We start from the raw sequence: 20,895 nt of genomic DNA on the forward strand, positions 1-20,895 counted from the left end.
GTCACCTAGGCTGGAGTGCAATGGCATGATCTTGGCTCACTGCAACCTCCGCCTCCCGAGTTCAAGCAATTCTTCTGCCTCAGCCTCCTCAGTGGCTGGGATTACAGGCGCCGGCCACTGCACCCAGCTAATTTTTGTATTTTTTAGTAGAGACGGGATTTCACCATGTTAGTCAGGCTGGTCTCGAACTCCTGACCTCAGTTGATCCACCCACCTTGGCCTTACAAAGTGCTGGGATTACAGGTGTGAGCCACCGCACCCGGCCTTATTTATTTTAAGTAATACATTTTGTAGTAGCAATATCGCAATATCACTAATTCATGATAGTTACATTTAATAAAAGGACAAGCTTTTTCATAGTTTTTCAACTTGTATCTTTTTTTTTTTTTTGAGATGGAGTCTCGCTCTGTTGCCCAGGCTGGAGGGCAATGGCGTGATCTTGGCTCACTGCAACCTCTGCCTCCCGTGTTCAAGCGATTCTCGTGCCTTAGCCTCCTGAGTAGCTGGGATTACAGGCACGCTCCACCATGCCTGGCTAATTTTTGTACTTTTAGTAGAGACAGGGTTTCACCATGTTGGCCAAGCTGGTCTCGCACTGCTGACCTCAGGTGATCCACCCGCCTTGTTCTCCCAATGTGCTGGGATTACAGGCGTGAGCCACTGCACCCAGCCTAAACTTAGTTCTATCTTTATATTTTAACAGAACTTACAATGTATCTGTTACATAAGCCCATATTTCATGGATTCTACTGTGTGATATGGCCTGTGTTAGAATCCAAAAAAATACAGATGTAATTCTGGAATAAATTCTCTTTACACACGCATACTTAATCAGAGCCTGTACTCTTATTTATTTTTCCTTTAATAAAACCCTCTGCACTCAGAAAATAAAATCAGTTCCCTATAGATCTCGTGAGCTAGTGTCCTCGGATGGAGTAGCATGGATGGAAAGCTGCCCTTCAGGTGCTGACTGTGGGTGCAGCTGGCATAAGACCTGGTGCCTCTCTGGTTCCAGTGTGGGAGCATCCCCTATCCTGACCCGTCTGGGTTACTCAAACGTACCTGTTCCCGATTCAATCATTCTCTTATGGAAAAGAAGCCCTTGCATTACCATTTCTTCAGTGATTTTTTTTGGAGGGAGGAGAGTTCTCTTAACCTGACCCAAACTACAACCTGTTAAGTCTCTGAGCTCTCCTAGCAAGTAACTGTTGAGAAGGAAGTTTGTGTTGTTTTTATGTTCCAGTCTAAGGGACTTCACAGATCACTTCCAATTAATTCTTATAAAAATGCCGTTGATTTTTCTGCCTTTTGCAAGGTGGAATTTTACATTTGTGAGTGGACTTTCAGGAAGTGGGTGTGGCTGACTCTTTGCCTACAGATCACTGGACTTTCCCCAGAGGACATGCCATCCATAATCTCTATTATCTGATGACTATTTGTTTTGATGAAGGTACTGGAGGCAGTTCTTTGATTACAAGATAAACTCCCAAACAAAGACATCAGTGCCTTTCTTAGCACTCTAATAGCTTTCCTTCATTCCTCCTTGTGCTCCCTTAACCCAGAACCAAGTCATGACAAATAAGGCTGCTTCAGACCCTGCTAGAATAGCCTCAGTCTACTGAACAACGTGTTAAATGCTTGAGAGCAAAACAATAGGAATGATACTTTGTGCTTTATATTTTTCAAAATGCATGTTTTTGTACATATGTTCAAATAATTATACAATAAAAGCCATTCCTCCAGTAAACTCAAAATTGGTTATGGCTAAAGCCAGGTAGGGTATATTAGAATGTTCACTCTAAATGTAGGAAAGAAAACAAAAAATGAATGATGAGAGTTGTGTTGTCAGAAGTTCCTATTGATGTGGCTCACTTTTGCTTGGTAACTAGTTGTGGGAGACTATGACTCAATATGATTTGCTAAATCCATAAGAAAGGGAACATCAGTTCTTGTTAAAAGTCAAACTGTAGAAGCTGTTAGGCAACTCGTGAGGTATGGCTGGGTGGGGTTCAGAATTTTGACATGAGTAAAAGTCATGGGTCAGGATTTTATTTTCTTTTTTTTGGTAAAGCCCAGGGCAGTGATGTGTTTTCCTGATATACTACTAGATAGACTTAGACAATTTCTTAGAAGTTATAAAACACATTAACTCACTCAAGTTATAAACCACATGAATTCACTTTCTTTTAAAGTTGCTGATAATGAGACTTCAGTGATGTAACAGCCTAGTCATTGGAGCTCATTTATACAATTTAAAAAGTTTCACATAAGCTCAAATTTAGGTACAGGGTGATGGTGTAGTATTTTAGCTTTTATACTTAAAAGCTAATCTGTTTGTATTTGAAAGAAGTGGCATTTAGACTTAAAAAATGTGGTAAGAAACATAAAATTTACCATCTTAACCATTTTTTTAATGTATAGTACATTAGTGTTAACTATATGCGCATGATTGTGCAATAGCTCACGAGTCTTTAGTATTTCATCATGTCAGATGTAAACTCTGCACTCATGAAACAACTCATTTCTCCCTACCCCCAGTCCCTGCTAGCCACCATTCTTGTTCTGTTTCTATGAGTTTGGCTGCTCTAGATGTCTCATATAAGTGGAGTCATGCAGTCTTTGTCTTTTTGTCACTGACTTATTTCACTCAGCATAATATCATCAAAGTTCATTCATGTCATTGTGCATGACAGGATTTGTTTTTAAAAACGGAATAATACAGGAGTCCCCCATTATCTGCAGGGGATATGTACCAAGACCCCCAGAGGATACCTGAAACCACAGATAGGACTGAACCATACAGAGATGAGGATTTTTTTTTTCTATACATACATATCTATGATAAAGTTTAATTTATAGATTAGGCCCAGTAAGAGATTAACAAAAATAACTAATACTAAAATAGGACAATTATGACAATATACAGTACTAAAAGTTATGTGAATGTGATCTCTCTCTCTCCCTCGAAGTATTTTACTGTACTGTACCTCGGGTAATTGAACCTGCTGAAAGTGAAATCGCAAATAAGAGAGGACTACTACATTCCACTGTGTGGATAGACCACGTTTTCTTTGTGCATTCCTCTCTTGGCTGACATTTAGGTTGCTTCCATCTCTTGGCTATTGTAAATAATACTGCAGTGAACATGGGTGTACAAATACTTGTTTGAGATCCTATTTTTAATTCTTTTGGATGTATGCATACACCAAGAAGTGAAATTACTGGATCACGTGGTAATTCTATTTATAATTCTTAGAAGAACTCCCGTACTGTTTTCTAGAGCGGCAGTACCATTTTATGTTTCTGCCAACAGAGCACGAGGGTTCTAATTTCTTCATATTCTTTTCAGTGCTTGTTATTTTCTGTTTTTTTTTTTCCTTCAGTAGTGACCATCCTAATGGGTAGGAGGTGAATATCTAAATATTTTTGAGAGATTTTATATATATACCAAATTTATATATACACCAAAGTTCTAATCTTTTATCACCTTAGGCTTATCCATAAGTAATTTTATATATATGGATAATGTACATAGTTGTCTTAAGATTCCTGAGCTTAATGCAATGGTTTTAGATGAATAATTTGTTAACCTATAATAATATTAATAGTAATTATAAATATATTAGTTTAATTTATAATAGTAATGAATATATTTGATTTTGCAAAGTGTCACACATTGTTCTATGTGCTTTACATTAATTATCTTATTTCTTTAATCATCCTAATGAAGTAGGCACTTTTATCATGATTATATTATCTTCTTTTATAGATGTGGAACTTGAGGCAGGGAGAAGTAATTGCCCAAAGAACAACTGGGTCCCTGAAATCTTGAACCCAGAGCCTGTCCTCTTAACCCCTTCATTACACTGCCTTGTATATTTTAAAAGCTTTTAAAAGATTCAATGATTTTAGATTGTATTTTTCTTGAGAGAATTTTAATCCATGGGCAAAATTGTTTAAGTTATTAAAATAAAAATGAGGAATTAAGAATATGCCAAATGTTATGATTAGATAATATTCAAGGTTTTTAGAAAGCAGACAGTAAGAACTGAGTCTTAAAAATACCTAAACGTTTTGTAATTCATTTTTAGAAATCCCTTAAATGTGAAGCTTGAGAGCACAACTCTTCAGTACCACCATCATTTCCATTTCCTGGGTCAGTTCTCTGGATTTTTATCATCTGACATTCATTTCTCCAACCAATTTTTGTTTGTTAGTCTTAAACTGATCCTAAAAATCTGTCTCCACTAATGACACTTCTGTATTCTTTAATTATTTATTTTAGGAAGAAAGAGGCTTATTTCTCTCCTATTTTGATGTGAGAATAATTGTCCATTTGCATATTAAACTTTGTGACCACTCCAGAAGGCAGCTCAGAATCAATCCCTTTTTGTTGTTGTTGTTGTTGTTGTGTTGTTGGTCTTGGTCTCTTTTTGTTTTTCTTATGATAAATGATAGAAAGAGAAAAAATTTTTTAATCTATTTTTAACAAAAAGTTGCTGTATTATTTGGAATTAAATCTCATTTTATCTTGGTTTGAGCAGACTTAAAAAAAGGGTATCTCTGATAATACTAGAAAGAATACTATTGAGAGATTATTTATTTCAAGGACATCTTTGTTAATTTAGAATGTAGAGCTGAAAATATGAATGTACCTTTAGAATGAATCTGAATACATATCCCAAATCTACATTCTGATATCCATTTTCTTTTCAGTGCGTACTATTTACAGTTTCCATTTGAGGACAATCAGAGATAAGCACAAAAATCTTCAAAGGAAAGAATGTAGCCCAATGTGTTGTCCTCAAGTGTACCTTTTTTTTCCCCTGCTTTTGCCTCCAGAGCATCTTCACTACTCCCAAAGTACCTCCTGCTTTTGGAAAAACCTCACTGTGCCCCAGAGCTTTCGCCTATGTTTTACGTGGAGAACAATTTCAAATTTTGTGATACTTAAAGCAAAAAGTTTTCCAACTCATTCTTCTATTTGTTCTTCTCAGTTATTATCAATTTACAAAGATTTCTTTACAAAGTTTCTGTACCTAACTTGGGGGAAACTATCTTACAGAGTCATGAGCAAGAAAGGAAATAATGGATAATAGACTGTAAAGTATTTTTGTCGTTGCAGCCTTTTGTCCATATGGTTTAGATAAGAGATGGCTAAACCAAGGCCTACGGGCCAAATCCATTTTGCTAAAGAAAGTTTTATTGGAACATGGCCACACCTATTCTAGTATAGTCTGTGGCCGCTTTTGTGCTACAGCAGCTGAGTTAAGGAGTCAGAGCAGAGACTGAATGACCTACAAAGACAAAAATATGTACAATCTGGCCCTTTCAAAAAAGCTTGCCAACCAAACCCCTGCTCTTCTGTGGAAGAGTTAGAGTTAAACAAATATCCCACAGTGGAGGAGGCATTTTTATCCTAGGTCCCTTGGACAATCATCAAACAGGAACCCCCCCACTCTCCCTGCTAAGTTTTCCTCTACTTTTCTTTCTTACTCTTCACAGGGGGATGCGAGGCACTTATCTGAAATCCCTAACATAGAAGACAGTTCAGGTATACAGATTTTGTTTTAAGCTTTAGGTACAGACTACATGCCAGGAGCTTCCATTGTTTTCTGGGCTTTCCTCGTCCTTCTCTCAATCCACCCAGCAGCCCTATCTGAGTTCCCTGACCCTTGGGGTAATTATTGTTTTTTGAATGTTTTACCTTCTTGTATGACTGAGTCCATGGCATAGTCTTTGGTTGGTTTGTTTGCTTTTGCTTCTCACAAAGTGCCTTTTGACTCAGACATCAGTTCTTTGTCTTTTGGCTGACAAGCACAAGACCAGAAGAAATTCTCTGGCTAGCACCTCCTTATTTCTGTGCTGAGAACCATTACCTGGGCACTTCTTGAGTCCCACTTAGCTCTTTCTCCTGCATTCCTTCCCTGAATACAGTAATGATGTTGTAATTATTGCTAATATTATAATCAATACTCACTCCCTGTCAGGAACTCTGCTAAGCATGTTAAATACATGATCTTACTTAATAGCAATCCCATAATGTATCAATTATTATCCATCCACATGTCATTCATAAAGAAGGTAACTCCAAATTTAAGAGCTGTTCCAAAGTCACACGGAAAATGGTAGAACAAGGCAGCCCAATTTAACTCCAGTATGTTAGCTCGTAATCCATATGTTATACTGCCTCCTACAGCTTACCCACAGATCAATTACCATTACTTATGTCAAGAAGGAGTTCCCCAAATCAGTATTAATTTTAGAGGGTGCAGATATTTGTTGAATATATGAACTTGATCTTAAAAGCAAAATCTAATTCCATTTTTTCTTCTCTGACAAACTTTGGGCACATTGATAGCATCCAAGAACAGAAGCACTTAGGGATGGTATAAGAAAGGGTTATACTTGTTTAAGGTAGAAGGGAAATCTCAAGAAGTAAAATTTCTATTTAAGGATCAACTGCTTTTATCATATAGGGTATCATCCAAATGCCTCTAACTGGTCATATGGACTTGTACCAGTCTGCAAAAGTCACCGTAAAATGTACACATTGAAACTGTTTCTATCCAATGATAGTGAATGCATTAGATGTCATTAGCATTGTTTTCTTTTCCAAGAATATTTTATTAACAAGCCTTTTGTTGTTGTTGCATGTTTTGAAAGACAGATAAGCAGACTGCCTTGCATCAAGGTTGTTTAAAATTCACAGGTAGAAGAATAACATGTAAAAATTGATGCTGGATAGAGAGCACAGCAAATTTGGAGGTTATAGTCATCTCAGATATTATATATTTCTTGTGGCTGTGGTCACCTTTGAGCTCTTCTATAAGGACTTCTGTGACATGATCTGTGTACTATAAGAGCTTAAAAAATAAGAAGAGACTGTACACATCATGTAGGATATGCATTTTACACTGTAAAAAACAGTTGCCTATTACAAGAAGACATGATTATATCAGAACTAAAAACATTGAATTTCTTTAGTCCTTGGATGAGAGACATTTATATTCTCCATCATTTTCACCAATGCATTTTTATTATAAACTTACCAGTCCTTTTTAAATGTATTTCAGAACACACCCTCATGATTATGGATTACTTTTTCTTTTCCCATCAGGAACAAGAACAATATTTTGGGATTGTTAAAATGCATTGTGTACAACCTGACACCTGTTGCTTTGGTGATATGCTCTGTTTGGTTTCTGTGGAATTAAACCGGCCACCAACCATACTGGTACAGAGACAAGTTGAGGGATTTCTTTTTGAGGTGTTGAGAGATTCCGTTCTCTAAAAGCAACCCTATCCTATCCCACAGCTGCCCTTACACCATAAGTCTGACAACAGCAAAAGACAATGCCAAGATCCACCCTGAACCTATCACTCTCAGGCTCCTATGTCAGGCATCAAAATTTCCTTTCTGACAGGCAACAATAGCAACAGCAACAGCTACACAAAGTGCTCTTTCAGAAGATGGAATTTTCATTTTTATTTCTATTCTAAACAACATTCAGTTAACTACTTTTAAAAGATTAGAGTTAGGCAGCATTGCCGCATATTTAAGAGCACAGACTGGATCCAGATTGCCTGGGTTCAAATCCTGGCTCTAGCGCTTGTTAGCTATATGATTCTGGGTATGTTACTTTATTCTCTCTCTGCCTTAAATCTCTAATCACAAAATGGGAGTTCATAATGTAAACCACATCAAAGAGTACCTGTGAGTCTTAGTGTTTGTTATTCTCCTGTTCTTAGGTATTGATATCTAAGTTTTTTGTGGATGCATTTAAAGGCCATTGAACTGCATGTTGGGCTATCTCAGTTTTAGTCTAATTTCTGCAGTTAACTAGCCCATATTCTTATAAAGAGGGTGGAGCAATCATAGGTTCTAGTGATAATAGATAAGTCATTACATATTTACCCCTTTTATGGTCTTCTATATAAAACAAGGGGGCTGAAACAACTGGAATTTAGAATCTCTTTGAAATCAAATATCCTATAAGTCTGTGTTGTTTTATGCCAAATAATATACTACTGGTGGATTGCTAACACTTTTATTCTAAATTTTTAATGAATAATTTGAAGCTAAACACTAAAATGAGGGAATGAATAACAGACTCATTAAAAATTAAGTTGACAAATGAGTGTTTCCTATGGGTCATTGACTTGACCTGACACTCTCTTGGACACAGGGGATTCTGAAAGGAGTAAGGCACTGCCCTCAAAGAATATACAGTTGGGACAGGAAGGGGGCAATTCCACAGACACATATAATAAAGTGTGTTAAGTGCTAAGAGAGGGACTCACCTGAAAGGTAAGTACGGGATAAACTAGTTACATCCATGAAGACCCCTAACTCAGTCTTGGGAGCCCTGGGATCATCTCACTGAAGAAATGATAGAAGCAGCACATAGAGAGGAGCAGTAGGAAAGGATGCTGCTTTCTAGGAATTTCAGGTAATGCCATGTGGGTTTCATCCAAGGGGGTGAGCTTGAGATTGGGTAGAAGTCGACCTGGGACTCTGGCAAGAGATAAGGCTGGGATAAGATTTTTGAAGAGCTTTGCAAATGCTTTGCCCTGTGTTCTAATCAGATCATACCCAGCGATAGGCACTGTGTGTGCTCCAAGGTAGACACAGGAAGTGTTCATGAGGAGATGTGGTTGACGCCTCACAAACTCACTTCTTAGACATTTTGGTACGTTTAAGAATGGCTATCTTCCTTTCCTTCTCAATATCTATAAAACATAGCTAAATGCTCTCCCTAGAAGTGTTGCAAGGACAAAATCTTCTTTCAGGGTTTCTGAGTGAATGGCATATTCATTTTCACATCCTTGTATAAATCTGAGGAAGGTGGTTTTATTTTATATTTGCAAACTGGAGATTAAAGCCTTAGAATTCAAGGTAAATAACAATAAATGGGATCTTAAGACAGTTCTCTCCTTTTTCCTCAGAAAAGGGACCAAAACTGTATGTATATGATCTTAATACCTTCATTTAATATAATTCTTACAAAGTTATAAAGCAGATATGATTATTCCTCTTTTGTACTTTAGCAAACTGAGGGTAACAAAGGCAACTAGTTCAAGTTCACACAGCCAATAACATGGTAGAGATGGAACTTGAACCTAGGTTTGCATTTTCTTTTCTTTTCTTTTGTCTTTTCTTTTCTCTTCTCTTCTCTTCTCTTCTCTTCTCTTCTCTTCTCTTCTCTTCTCTTCTCTTCTTTCTTCTTTTCCTTTCTTTTTTGGAGACAGAGTCTTGCTCTGTTGCCCAGGCTGGTGTGCAGTGGCACGATTTCAGGTCACTCCAACCTCTGCCTTCTGGGTTCAAGCGATTCTCCTGCCTCAGCCTCCTGAGTAGCTGGGATTACAGGCATGCACAACCATGCCTGGCTATTTTTTTTTTTTTTTTTGTATTTTTAGTAGAGATGGGGTTTCACCATGTTGGCCAGGCTGGTTTCGAACTCCTGACCTCAGGTGATCCACCTGCCTCGGCCTTCCAAAGTGCTGGGATTACAGAGTGAGCCACAGCGCCTGGCCTTTCTTTCTTTTCTCCTCCCCTCCTATCACACATTCCTCCTCAGACATTTTTCTCAACTATATGCAAAGTAATATGCTAAAGATGGACATAGAACGGACATACAAAAATTTTGTCCTAAAATGAACATGCACAATGCCTAGTGTTTAGTTGATAGTTGTAGAATTAAAGTGATAAAGGAATGCCCATGTTTACAAATTTAGGGGAACCTGAGGGAAGATTTAGTTTGTTTTAAACTGGAAAAAAATCAAGGCTAAGTAATTTGTACTCATTTTATAGCATTTTTAAAAGCTAACCATTTTTCATTCAATACAGTGGAGGAATAGAATCTTATTGTTAGAAATTTTGCACGGGGTGGTGGCCAGTACTGGCACAGACTGCAGCCTTGGTGACTCTCCCAAACACAGGACACTGTAGGATGAAACCAGAGTGTGTGATCTCCAGTCACTAGACATTGCTGAGGATTTAAAAGCCTGCCTGCTTGTGAATATCCTTCCAGTCTTTTTTCCTTAAGGGTAAAGCATCATCCATTCCTATTTGGAAGTGAGGCTTAAGTTTCACCTTGAAAATGCAGCAATTTGTGCCGCTATGCTATATGCCTCTTATATACTACATTTATGATTGTCAGAATTTAATCCTATAGAATGCTAAAGAATCAACTGGCAAAAGATCTTGTCTATACCCTCCTCTCCCCCACCTCATTTTTTATGGGGTAGAGAGACAGTGCAGAGGCAAAGAGCATGAGACTTGTGCACACTCCTGTGTATGAAATTGCGTTGATAAGAGCCAGCTCTAACTATTAACCTGATGTGACGCTCCTCTCCTCCGACTTCAGTATGCCACAACCTCACCTGGCAGGTGGTCTCGGGTCCCATTAGTAGAGTGATAGTACCCATTCCTTATAGTATTTTTGGAAATCCTCTTTTAGAGCCTGAGACAGAGTCTCACAACGGCTTCAGTGATGGCAAATCATTGACCTTTAAGGGTAGACTTAAAATTTAGTAATGAACAAAAATCATCTGGCTTCATGTCAAAATGCAAAGGGCAATATGTTTGGGTGAAAATGAGGTATAATATAGGGCCTCCCAAGCCCTGTTTATACCTTGTAAAGTGGCTCTGGTGGCAGTTCTAAAGGAAGCACCGAAAAGTATTTGGTGGAATCCCTTGAGAACAGATGTAGTGTTCCTACACAACTTATTTAAAGTCGAACTGTGGACACCTTCTTTGAAAAACAAATAACTCCCTTAACTTACGTGTGCATTGATGTAATTATGACTTTTTAAAAGTTACAGATATAGAATAAATTACTATTCTATAATATGAATCTCAGCTATAGATAGTATTATTTTCTCTTTCAGGTGGAAAAGAGCACAGAATAGCTAGAAACAAAGCATTGAAAATAAGAAAGAAAACCAAAGAAAAAAAGGAAAGTTAGATCACTGTAAAAATGGAAAAACCTTTGCCAGTATACAATAAAGACAGAGTTTTCTTTCTTTCTTTCTTGTTTATGTTTTAGGGCCTTTAAAACAAAAATACTACAGATTATTGCCTGCATGATTTCAATGCTCTGTAATTGTGTACTGAGGCAAATCCCATTATTTTTAAATCACTTAATGTTGAAAAACAATTGGATAAACCCCACTTGGAGTGCCCTGTGGGTCATTGCAAGCTATTTGGTTCGGTTAATAAAACTGAAACAATTGGGAGAAATATACAGATGCTTTCAAATCAGCTTTACAATTATGATGTCTATATGTATGAAAAAGAGGACAAGTCTTAGGAACTACATAAATCCAAATGCATCATTACCATGTGGGAGTGATGTGATTCAGGAATAAAGATTTGACATATATTTTTATTTTGAGATGCCATGCTAATTTACATCATTCAGCCCTTTCACTGCCAAACTGTAAAAGTCCATTAAGTGACTGAAAGGAATATACAAATTATCCACTGGCACTCCAGGCTGGAGTTTTACATACACCCTGTTATTCTATCCGCCAGCTAGCTGCAAGATTCTATTAAGCAGTAAGTGAGAAAATTATATTGCCTGCAAACTAATTGCACAAAAGACTCTGAAATAAGTAATCAGAGCCCGGGACTTTCTGAAAAGCTGCCAGGAGATATTATAAATTGCTCTATCATTCTTGTCAGCCTGGTTTAAAAACTCAGAGCTTCCATGTTGATTTGGTTCCCTCTGCAGCAGAGCACACTTCCCTAGCTATTGACAAAACTGGGAAAATTCCAGTTGTGTCATCAGTAGCTTCCCAATTCAGTCCCTGGTGCCATCTAACAAATGTGTCCCAGAAAATAGCAAGCTATAATCCAAGAAAACTCCGTGTCTGAAATGAAAATCCTATGCTGTAAACAATAACTTCTGCATCCTCCTGAGTGAATATCCAGTGTTCACATTCCAGGTGCCCATAGTTGCTATTGGAAATATTTTCGTCTAGTTTCCACTTTTAGAGAATGGAAGGAAAACAAGTGCCCCATAGAGATCATATGGTCTACTGGGAGTCATGTCTTTGAACCATTACCAAAATAGATGTAACATTGTTACCCAGGTGCTTGGAGCAGCACATTTTTAGGATAAAATGCTTTCTTTATTGAATAGAAAAATCACCAGGGAAGGTTTTTCAAGGGCACAATCTCTGTAGACTCTAACATGGATCAAAGACTTTGTTGGGTGGGTGATCATAGCCAACAACAATGAACTATGTAACTCAATGGGAGGGCTTGGAAATTAGAGAGGTTTTCCTCCAGCAAATAAAGCAAATAAGTTATTTAGAATGATGTTGACTGGTTTTCCAAGATATAAACCAGAGTCCCTTAGTGAAATCAAGGTTATTATCTGTATGTGTCAAGGCAACTTTATTGAAAGAAAATATTTGTGAAAGAGACCACATTTATCAGAAACAATTTCTATGCCCTTCAGCTGAAAATATATCATTTGTGAAGATGCTAGGACTACTGATTTCCATCCATTCATGGTGAAATTTTTAAACGTATTTTGTATTTGCTGTCACTCTGGAAGGAGTCCTTTACCCCAATGTAGTCATTTCTTTATTTTTCATGGCATAGTTCAAGCATTTGCTCCTATGTGAAGAATTTGCTGACCTTCCTAAGCATAATCCCTGTGTTTGTGGGAATGTATGTGCTTACCAGTATGCCAGTACTGCATCCTGAACCATGACACCACCCACTAAAATGTAATGTTTGTTTACACGTCTTGTCTCCTCTCAGTGGACTCCTTAATATCAGGAACCACCTCTCTATCCCAAACCAGCCATAATACAAAACTCCTGGCTCATCGATTAGCACTGAGGATTCAACAAGGAATAACACAGAGGTTCTACTTCAAGACTTCATTCTAACACACTAGGAAAACCTCTCCTGCTTTTACATTTCTCCTTATCATTGAAGAATTATGGAATGTAATGGATAGAAAGGAGACCAAAGTCCTTTAAATGTGATATAAAACTCTCATATCATTATTTGACAGATTCCCTTCTGCCTTTTGAAGAGATTTAAAATCTTTACATAATTATTCCTAGATGAGTCATTCATAGATTTAGCTACTATTATTGAATCAATCCTAAATATTTTCTCCAATGTAGCTCCAATTATAAAGTAAGATAAAAATTATGTAACTCATTTAGCACCATCTATCTGTATTATTTTGTTTTCCTTTGATTCTTATCCTATTCATATCAGTATGGATTTTTATTTCCTGTATAATATAATTTCCTTTATGATTTCCTCTTTTATTCACACTTTACTCCTCAGAAGCTTTTGTATTTTTTTTTGCATAATCTTTCCCCTTTTGCCACACTTTTTTTCCATTTTTGTCAAAGCTACTGTTGACGATTTTGAAAAATTAACTCGACTTTTTTTTTTCTTTTTTTTTTGAAACAGAGTTTCGCTCTTGTTGCCCAGGCTGGAGTGCAATGGCATGATCTCAGCTCACTGCAACCTCCTTCTCCTGGGTTCAAGCAATTCTCCTGCCTCAGCCTCCCACGCAGCTGGGATTACAGGCGTGCACCACCACACCTGGCTAATTTTGTATTTTTAGTAGAGATGGGGTTTCACCATGTTGGTCAGACTCATCTTGAACTTCTGACCTCAAGTGAGCCACCCTCCTCAGCCTCCCAAAGTGCTGGATTACAGGTGTGAGCCATCGTGCCTGGCTTTTTCTTCTATTTTTTAAATTATTTGTGGAATGATTTTCCTACTGTTTTTAACATTGCTTCCTAATGGGATATGCAGCTCACTTGATCCTGTGACACTGCATTATAACACCATAATTGATGTTCATAATAATGACCCTGAGATAAGAAAATTCTAAGCTATTATAAGTATATTCTTTCACTTATATATTACTTTTTGGTGGATTTTTTTGTTTTTTGGGGGTGGGGATGAAGTCTTGCTCTGTTGCCCAGGCTGGAGTGCAGTGGCATGATCTTGGCTCACTGAAACCTCCGCCGTCTGGGTTCAAGCAATTCTCCCACCTCGAGCTTCCAAGAGGCTGGGACTAAAGGTGCACACCACCATGCCTGGCTTCTTTTTCTATTTTTTTTTTTTTTTTTGGTAGAGATGGGGTTTTGCCATGTTAGCCAAGCTGGTCTTGAACTCCTGACCTCAAGTGATTCGCCTGCCTCGGCCTCCCAAAGTGTTGGAATTACAGGCGTGAGCCACTGCACCTGGCTTGGATGGTTTTTATACTGCATTAGAAATGTCCATTGTCCTCTAGTGTCTTACCGTCCAGTGGGTAATATGTGTATGAAAGGTATAACAAAATATTATCTGTCTGGATATGATGAGATTACCTGAAAAAATACGAAAACCAAGAAATCATTTTCTGCTGGGATAGTCAGAGAAGTTTTCCTGAAAGATTGGAATGGAGTTGGAGTTGAACAAGGAGGCTTGGAAATAATTTTAAGAAGAAAAAGTGACAAAGATAGATAATTCTCAGAGGAAAGTCTGAAGGACACTTAGCAAAAAATGAATAAATCAAATTGGCTGCCTCAAAAAGTTCATGTCAGGTAATAATAGCAATATTGCTGGAAAAGTAAATGAAAGGCTGGGAGAGGACCCTGTTTGTAAGCCTTATAGTTTATATTTCATTCAGGAAGGCAAATAATTCTATTGATTTTTTTAAAATCAGCATAATGACGTGATCAAAGCAGTCCTAGGGAAAGGAAGATGACAGAGGTATGCCACATGGATTAGAGTGGGTCAGGACCGAGGCAAAAATCCCAGGGAGGGGATAACTGCCATAGTCCAGGTGTGAGCTCACACATGCCTGATGTGCATTCTTGTCAGAAGTTTGTTGATGTGAAGGATGGGGATACAGTTTTCAAAGAGGAAGTGGAACAGGTTTTAAAAGAATGATGATTATGTTTGTGGCAGTGGATCATCCTGGTAGAAGTTTTTAGCACTGGGTTAAAGGTGCATAGGACTAGCACTCATGCCTTGATAAGGGAAGTGATGAAAGTGTTACTTCATACTGACTTTTCAGGCAGAAAAAAGGAAAAGAATGCTGTTTGGCAAACTTTTTTTTTTTTCTTTCTTTCTGATCCTTTTAAGCAGTCACTGTTCAGTCCTTCCTAAGACAGCAAAGGCCTGTTTCTTTTTAAGTAAGTATAGGGGGAGCCGAACAGGGTGGAAGGATCTAGTAGTGGAATACTAATTAACCCTTAGAAAATTACTAGCAACACTCTTTTGATGCAAAATAAATATTCAGAGATGGTTGAAGAAACTCTGCAGTGAAGAGTGGTTCATCTAAAGTTCAGATTATAAATCCTTTTATTCTTAGCTGTGACCGGCCCACCCTGATTTCTTTGACTTATCCTTGGTTTTCTAAGAGTATAGCATCAGTAATATCTCCAAGGAAGGTGATGGTATATACTTCTGTTGATGCAATTAATAATACTCTTATTATTTAACCTCCTGTTAAAAAGTAGTTGCTTTTATTATTATAAATGCCCTGAATTAGAATGCTAATTTAGGCAATTTTGATAGGCTATCTCAAATTATAATGTGTTTTTTTCAAGTCATGCATACTTAACCAGTTTTCAGTAGTTATAAGTGGTTAGGTATTACTTCCTGTTGAATTAGCAGTTGCTGAGTAGATGAGTCTTTGTGCTACCCTGCAATCCACTAATGTGATATTTAATGAGGAGACATCAGTCTGAAGAAAGGTAGTCAATATAAATCAGTGTTTACAAAGTGTGATTAACTCTGAAATATTTCATCAATGCTGTGGTCCCAGGCAGACTCTATGCTAATTACTAGAATCTGCGCATGTTTCAGGGGACTTGGACGGACCCCGAGTATTGCAAACACGGAGCAGCAAAATTGCAATTATGCTCGGACTGTCTCTGATGACAATTTATGCATTTGGTGTGATGACCTCCCCCTTCCCAAGAGGGCAATAAACAGAATGCATTTTCATTAAGATACTAATGCACTTAATCACAAGGGGAAAGGGTTAGGAAGTAACCAAAGACCTTCAAGCACTATGTGACAGAGCTGATTGGGGAGAAAAGCTTTATTTTAAAGGCAGCTTCTTTACAAAGCTGTAGGCAGCCCCAGAGCACATCCCACACACTGCCATTGGTACTAATTGAAAAAAAAAATTTAGTTTGGATCTTCTGGTTTCTTAGTTGCCATTTTAAATATGTAGGTACTACCATAAATGATACAAAGTCTAATATTAAAAATATGTAATTTCATAGCAGTTTCTTCTTTGTTCTAACATCAGGGAACTTCAGTGTTTGGAATTAATTATGCAAATTATGTAACACACATCATGATGATGATGATAATGATGATGACCATCATCTTCATTATCATCACCATCATCAGTAAGCATTTACCAAGTGCAGAATTGTGCTGTAAGGCTCTGGTAAGTGCTAAAGCAACAACTATGTAATTTCGGTCCCTACCCTCTAGGAGCCTACTATAACATGCCATATTTGTTCACATATCATTTTCCACAGTGAAGTTTATATTGTTCAGTGTCAGAAAGACAATAAGCCTGATACACCAAAGTATTAGGAACCAGAATAAATCCAGGATTGACAATCTAATAATCTGGTTTTGATATTTGTGTTTTCATGAACATAATCTATTTTGAAATTTCTTTTGGATCATAAGACTCTGGAGGACTCTTATTTTGCATGGGTGGACTCAGCATAATGTTTTGAAGGCTAATTTTAAACTTCGTCTTTTGAAGCATTTCACCATGTTTGTTCTCCTTGTCCCACATATCTTTTGTGATTATAGCAGAGCATCCAGCTTGATGATATTTATGACATTTCTCTTGAGTCTCATGTGACATTTTTTGGGGTGGGAGAGTAAGAATAATAGAGTTGACATTGCCTTTGGGAAGCTAATGTTTCCTGGATCTTGCAAATCTGACAACTTTTCTTCAAACTTGTGTTTTAGGCAATATAGAATACAGCTGCCCTGCCACGAACGAATGTGAAATTACAAAGCGCAGACGTAAATCCTGCCAGGCTTGCCGCTTCATGAAGTGTTTAAAAGTGGGCATGCTGAAAGAAGGTAAGGCTCTTTGCTAATGCCCCTGAGCTTTCAATTTTGGTGTGGGAATGGGAGGCAAAAATTCCACCAGTTTTAGAGAAACCAGAAAAAGATGAGGTAACAGTAAGTACCCTGACTCTGATGGCAGAATACTCCTTTATACCTGGACTTTCTGATAACTTATGGCTAACCACTTCATATTGACAGGAAGGGACAAGGTAGGAGGATCTGATGTACAGCGAAACACACCAGGTATGCTTGACCGCAGTGCTTTTATCTTCTTTACAATTTGCAGAAAGCAAAGGATGAAGACAAACCAAGAGGCTACTGTCATTGAATTTTTGGTTTTCTTCTCATTACTAGGTTTGCAGAGAGATTTTTTTTTTTAATTAATCTTGGGTTTAACGCATTCTTTATTCTTTCCCACCCTTATCTTTTAGACTTTATTTTCTATTACAAAGAGCTTAAAATATGATATTAAAATTGCTTTCTATTTGCTTTCAGTTGGGGATAACAACAACAAACATAACATAGCAACAGTGACATGTGTTCTGTGCTAAACAAATTGCTTAAGCTCACACAGTTTATAATTGGTGGAGCCAGGAACTGAACCCATTGATTCTAGATGCCACTCAACTATTCCACACGTCAAAGGTCCTGAAATATTTGTATATTTCATCATTTCTAGTGAAACTCACATGTTAGCTTGGAGATGGATAAAAAGTTTTCTTTACTTTGTGAGGCCTGTGATTCAGTTTTTGTTCTGTAATGCATTGCTTTACTTGTGTGCGTGTTTGTAAATGTGCATTTTACATACTGCATTTAGAATTTTCTGTTTCCTTTTCTTCAGAAAATTCACCAGAGTTTGAAATAAACACAGTTTTATAAAGTAACACAATGAAAAGGTGGTAATTAATGTTTAACAGAAAATTAGATTCATTAAATATTTAAATGTATAACTTCTGTTGCATCATAGAACTATGCTTTGTTTCTGGGGCTTGTCCTATTATTATATTTTGTTCTCACTGGAGATCCCCTATTTTTTAACTCTTAAATCCAAATAGGCTCACATATTAATTCACCAAGAGTGAACCAGAGTGTCAATGAGTGTGTGCCACCACGCTGTGTCATAATTTTTCCCGGTTTGTTCTTCTTTCAAGATTTTTACTGTGAACAATATTATAGGAAAATGAATAGATCAGATTATGTTTGGTTATATGGAATTCACATCGTATTTCTCTGACTTTCACTTATCAAATAGGAACAAAGAAGACCTCTCAAATTCTTCTAGTCTTCAACTTTGCTCTTCCCTTGAGAAAGAGCTGTAAACAAAGAAGTGCGTAATGTTATAATAAAGTTTTATAAAAAGATGACCAAGATACATTACTAAGTAAATATATAAGAACAAGTTTTTAATAGTATGATTCATTATATATGTATGTGTGTGTATGTATGAGAGTGTGTGTGTGTATACGTATATATATGTGTATAGAGTGAGGTGGAAAGGAGAATGGACGGCAGACGTCATACACACTGTGATGGATATACACATGTGTATACATGGAGAAGTGGAAGGAAGGAAGGATACCTAAAGACTGGTGACAGTGTCACATTGGTGAATGAAAATGAGGATGGGGGTACTTTTTATGGTATAGCCTTTGGCCCTTTTAGGATTTTTCAGAGTTACCATGTTTTACCTTAGTAATCCATTTGCTGAATATGTACTAAGGTCTTCCCATGTTCCAGGCACTATTCCAGGCTCCAGTGATACAACAGTGAACAAGACAGATAAGGTGGTTCTTGCTAGAGAAAACTTATGTGAAATTGCCAGAAGGACAATTTTGATAAACGAAAACATATAATTAAGACAACAACCACCCAACCCACATGACAGAGTTTTTCTCTCAGCTAAGATGATGGTGGTAGCTTACGTTTGTGAAGCGGAGCTCTTTATCTTAGCCATTGCCTTAACCCCTATAGCAGAGTAACAAACAAAAACATATTTCTGAAAGTTAATGATCAGTGATTGACAGTCAATTTCTGGCCTTAATTATATTTATGTTGCCACTTAGTTTCGTTGTAGAGACTCAAACTAAACTTATGCTCATTCAAAGAGAATTAAGAATGATTTCAAATCCTTGAAAGCTGAGGAATCATTATTTTTCAAAAGCAAATCCATTTTTTAAAAAGTTCTAAAATTAATACAACAATGAACACTTGTATTGATGTGGTAGTGATCTATATTTAGGTTTTATTTTGAAAAACTGAATTACATGGAGACACTTCTCGAATTCTAGGAATATATAATTTTTTTATTAGCTCGATTTAGTGCTATAATTTACATACCATTTGCTTTTCCAGGTTTAAAGAAGATATTTTTCCTTAAATATTTTTTCCATTGTGATTTGTAGCAGGAACAATCCTGAAGGGCGGTAAGAGTGAATGAAGAGGTGTGAACTGTGTTTAATTAAACATTGTTGGTGAAAGTGAATGGGACAGTGCTTATCTATAATTCACACCTCTTCAGTTGCTGTTATCAAGCAAGTATCTGTTTTCTAGGGAATTGCTGCTGTTGCTGATATACTCAAATAATAATTTATTTTCCTTTACTTCTTAATGCCCACTTTGATGGCAAAATATCAGTTCTTTAACCACCTCCCCCCACCTCCCACAACCACCAAATCGAAAGGATGGGATGGTTATGAGTAAATATGGAATATTCTTTTTCTATTATACTTTAAAAATGCAGTGAAATATTGCATTGTACCCTGCATCTAAATGCACAATTATGTTTGGCCATCTCCTTGGCTCAAGACTTGCTTTCTAAGCCTGGAGAGAATGATACTGTCTTAAATGTATCTTTATGGATGGAGAGGGATTTCAGTCCCATGAAGTATGTCAGAGATCATGATGTAGTAAATCTATTCAAATGTAAACCTGTTCAATTCAATTACCAGTCCATAATAAAATTTGCTGCTACAACCCCCGTGTTGACCACAGCAGTCCATACAGGCTGATGGCACAGCAGGTCTGGAAATTGACAGACAAAATCTATTTAAACAAAAAACAACATTAGTTCTAGAATCTGAAATGAAATCAGATTTCAACAGCTTTGATGGGAACTTTCTCTCCTTTAACAGGTATTTTTATTCAACTGGCCAAATCCATTGTAGACAAAGTGTTGCCTGAAGGAAATGAGATTTTCATTAAAAGGGTAGTTGATAGAAAAATGAAAATTACACTGTTTTAAAAATAATAATCGTTAGCTTTATTGACTGGCATTTCTATTAATCATGGCATCTCACTTTGAGAAGATATCTGAGCGTTGGTGGGAGTGTGAAGGAGAAAGTGATGGCTTAGTAGGTAAACAATTCCAGTTTCATCACATTGTACATAATTAAAATTCTTATAAGATATGCTTTCTCATTAGCAAGCAATGGAATTATACTTGAATACACTACATTTGATTTTAATGTTAGAATTTCTCAAAAAAATTGTTATCAGTTGAAGAAAAGGAAAACGTGTTGTCTTAGAGAAAGCAACAAAATGCTACACTCAACAAAACTTTGAGAAGTACAGTAAAACAAATGATAATTTGTTGAAATCCAAGTGGTGGCACCATTCCGCATCCTGAAAAAATCCTCTTTGTCTTTCTCTCTGCTCTACTTAGCTGGTAAGTGTCACAAATGATGGGCCAGCATTATTTTTTTGTCATTATACCATACTGTATGTCAGAGAAAGCCCATCTATTACATGATATCTGGTCTCAACATTCCCTTTTCATTTTTTTCAGGTATTGCTTATTTGAAGGAAAA

The 20,895-nt window shown here is 37.0% G+C and overlaps 1 protein-coding gene across 13 annotated transcripts in view; it reads left to right on the plus strand.

Annotated features, from left to right (window-relative positions):
- The window catches only part of ESRRG (estrogen related receptor gamma), a 592,692-nt gene that overhangs the window by 422,468 nt on the left and 149,329 nt on the right, over positions 1–20,895 (plus strand). For all 13 annotated transcript variants that reach the window (XM_063672170.1, XM_054442396.1, XM_054442407.1 and 10 more), the window contains one exon: positions 16,985–17,101. In XM_063672170.1, coding sequence (XP_063528240.1) covers positions 16,985–17,101 — 117 coding nt within the window. The remainder of the gene's footprint in view (positions 1–16,984; positions 17,102–20,895) is intronic.

Source organism: Pongo pygmaeus, chromosome 1, assembly GCF_028885625.2.
Source record: "Pongo pygmaeus isolate AG05252 chromosome 1, NHGRI_mPonPyg2-v2.0_pri, whole genome shotgun sequence".
Lineage (NCBI taxonomy): Eukaryota > Metazoa > Chordata > Mammalia > Primates > Hominidae > Pongo > Pongo pygmaeus.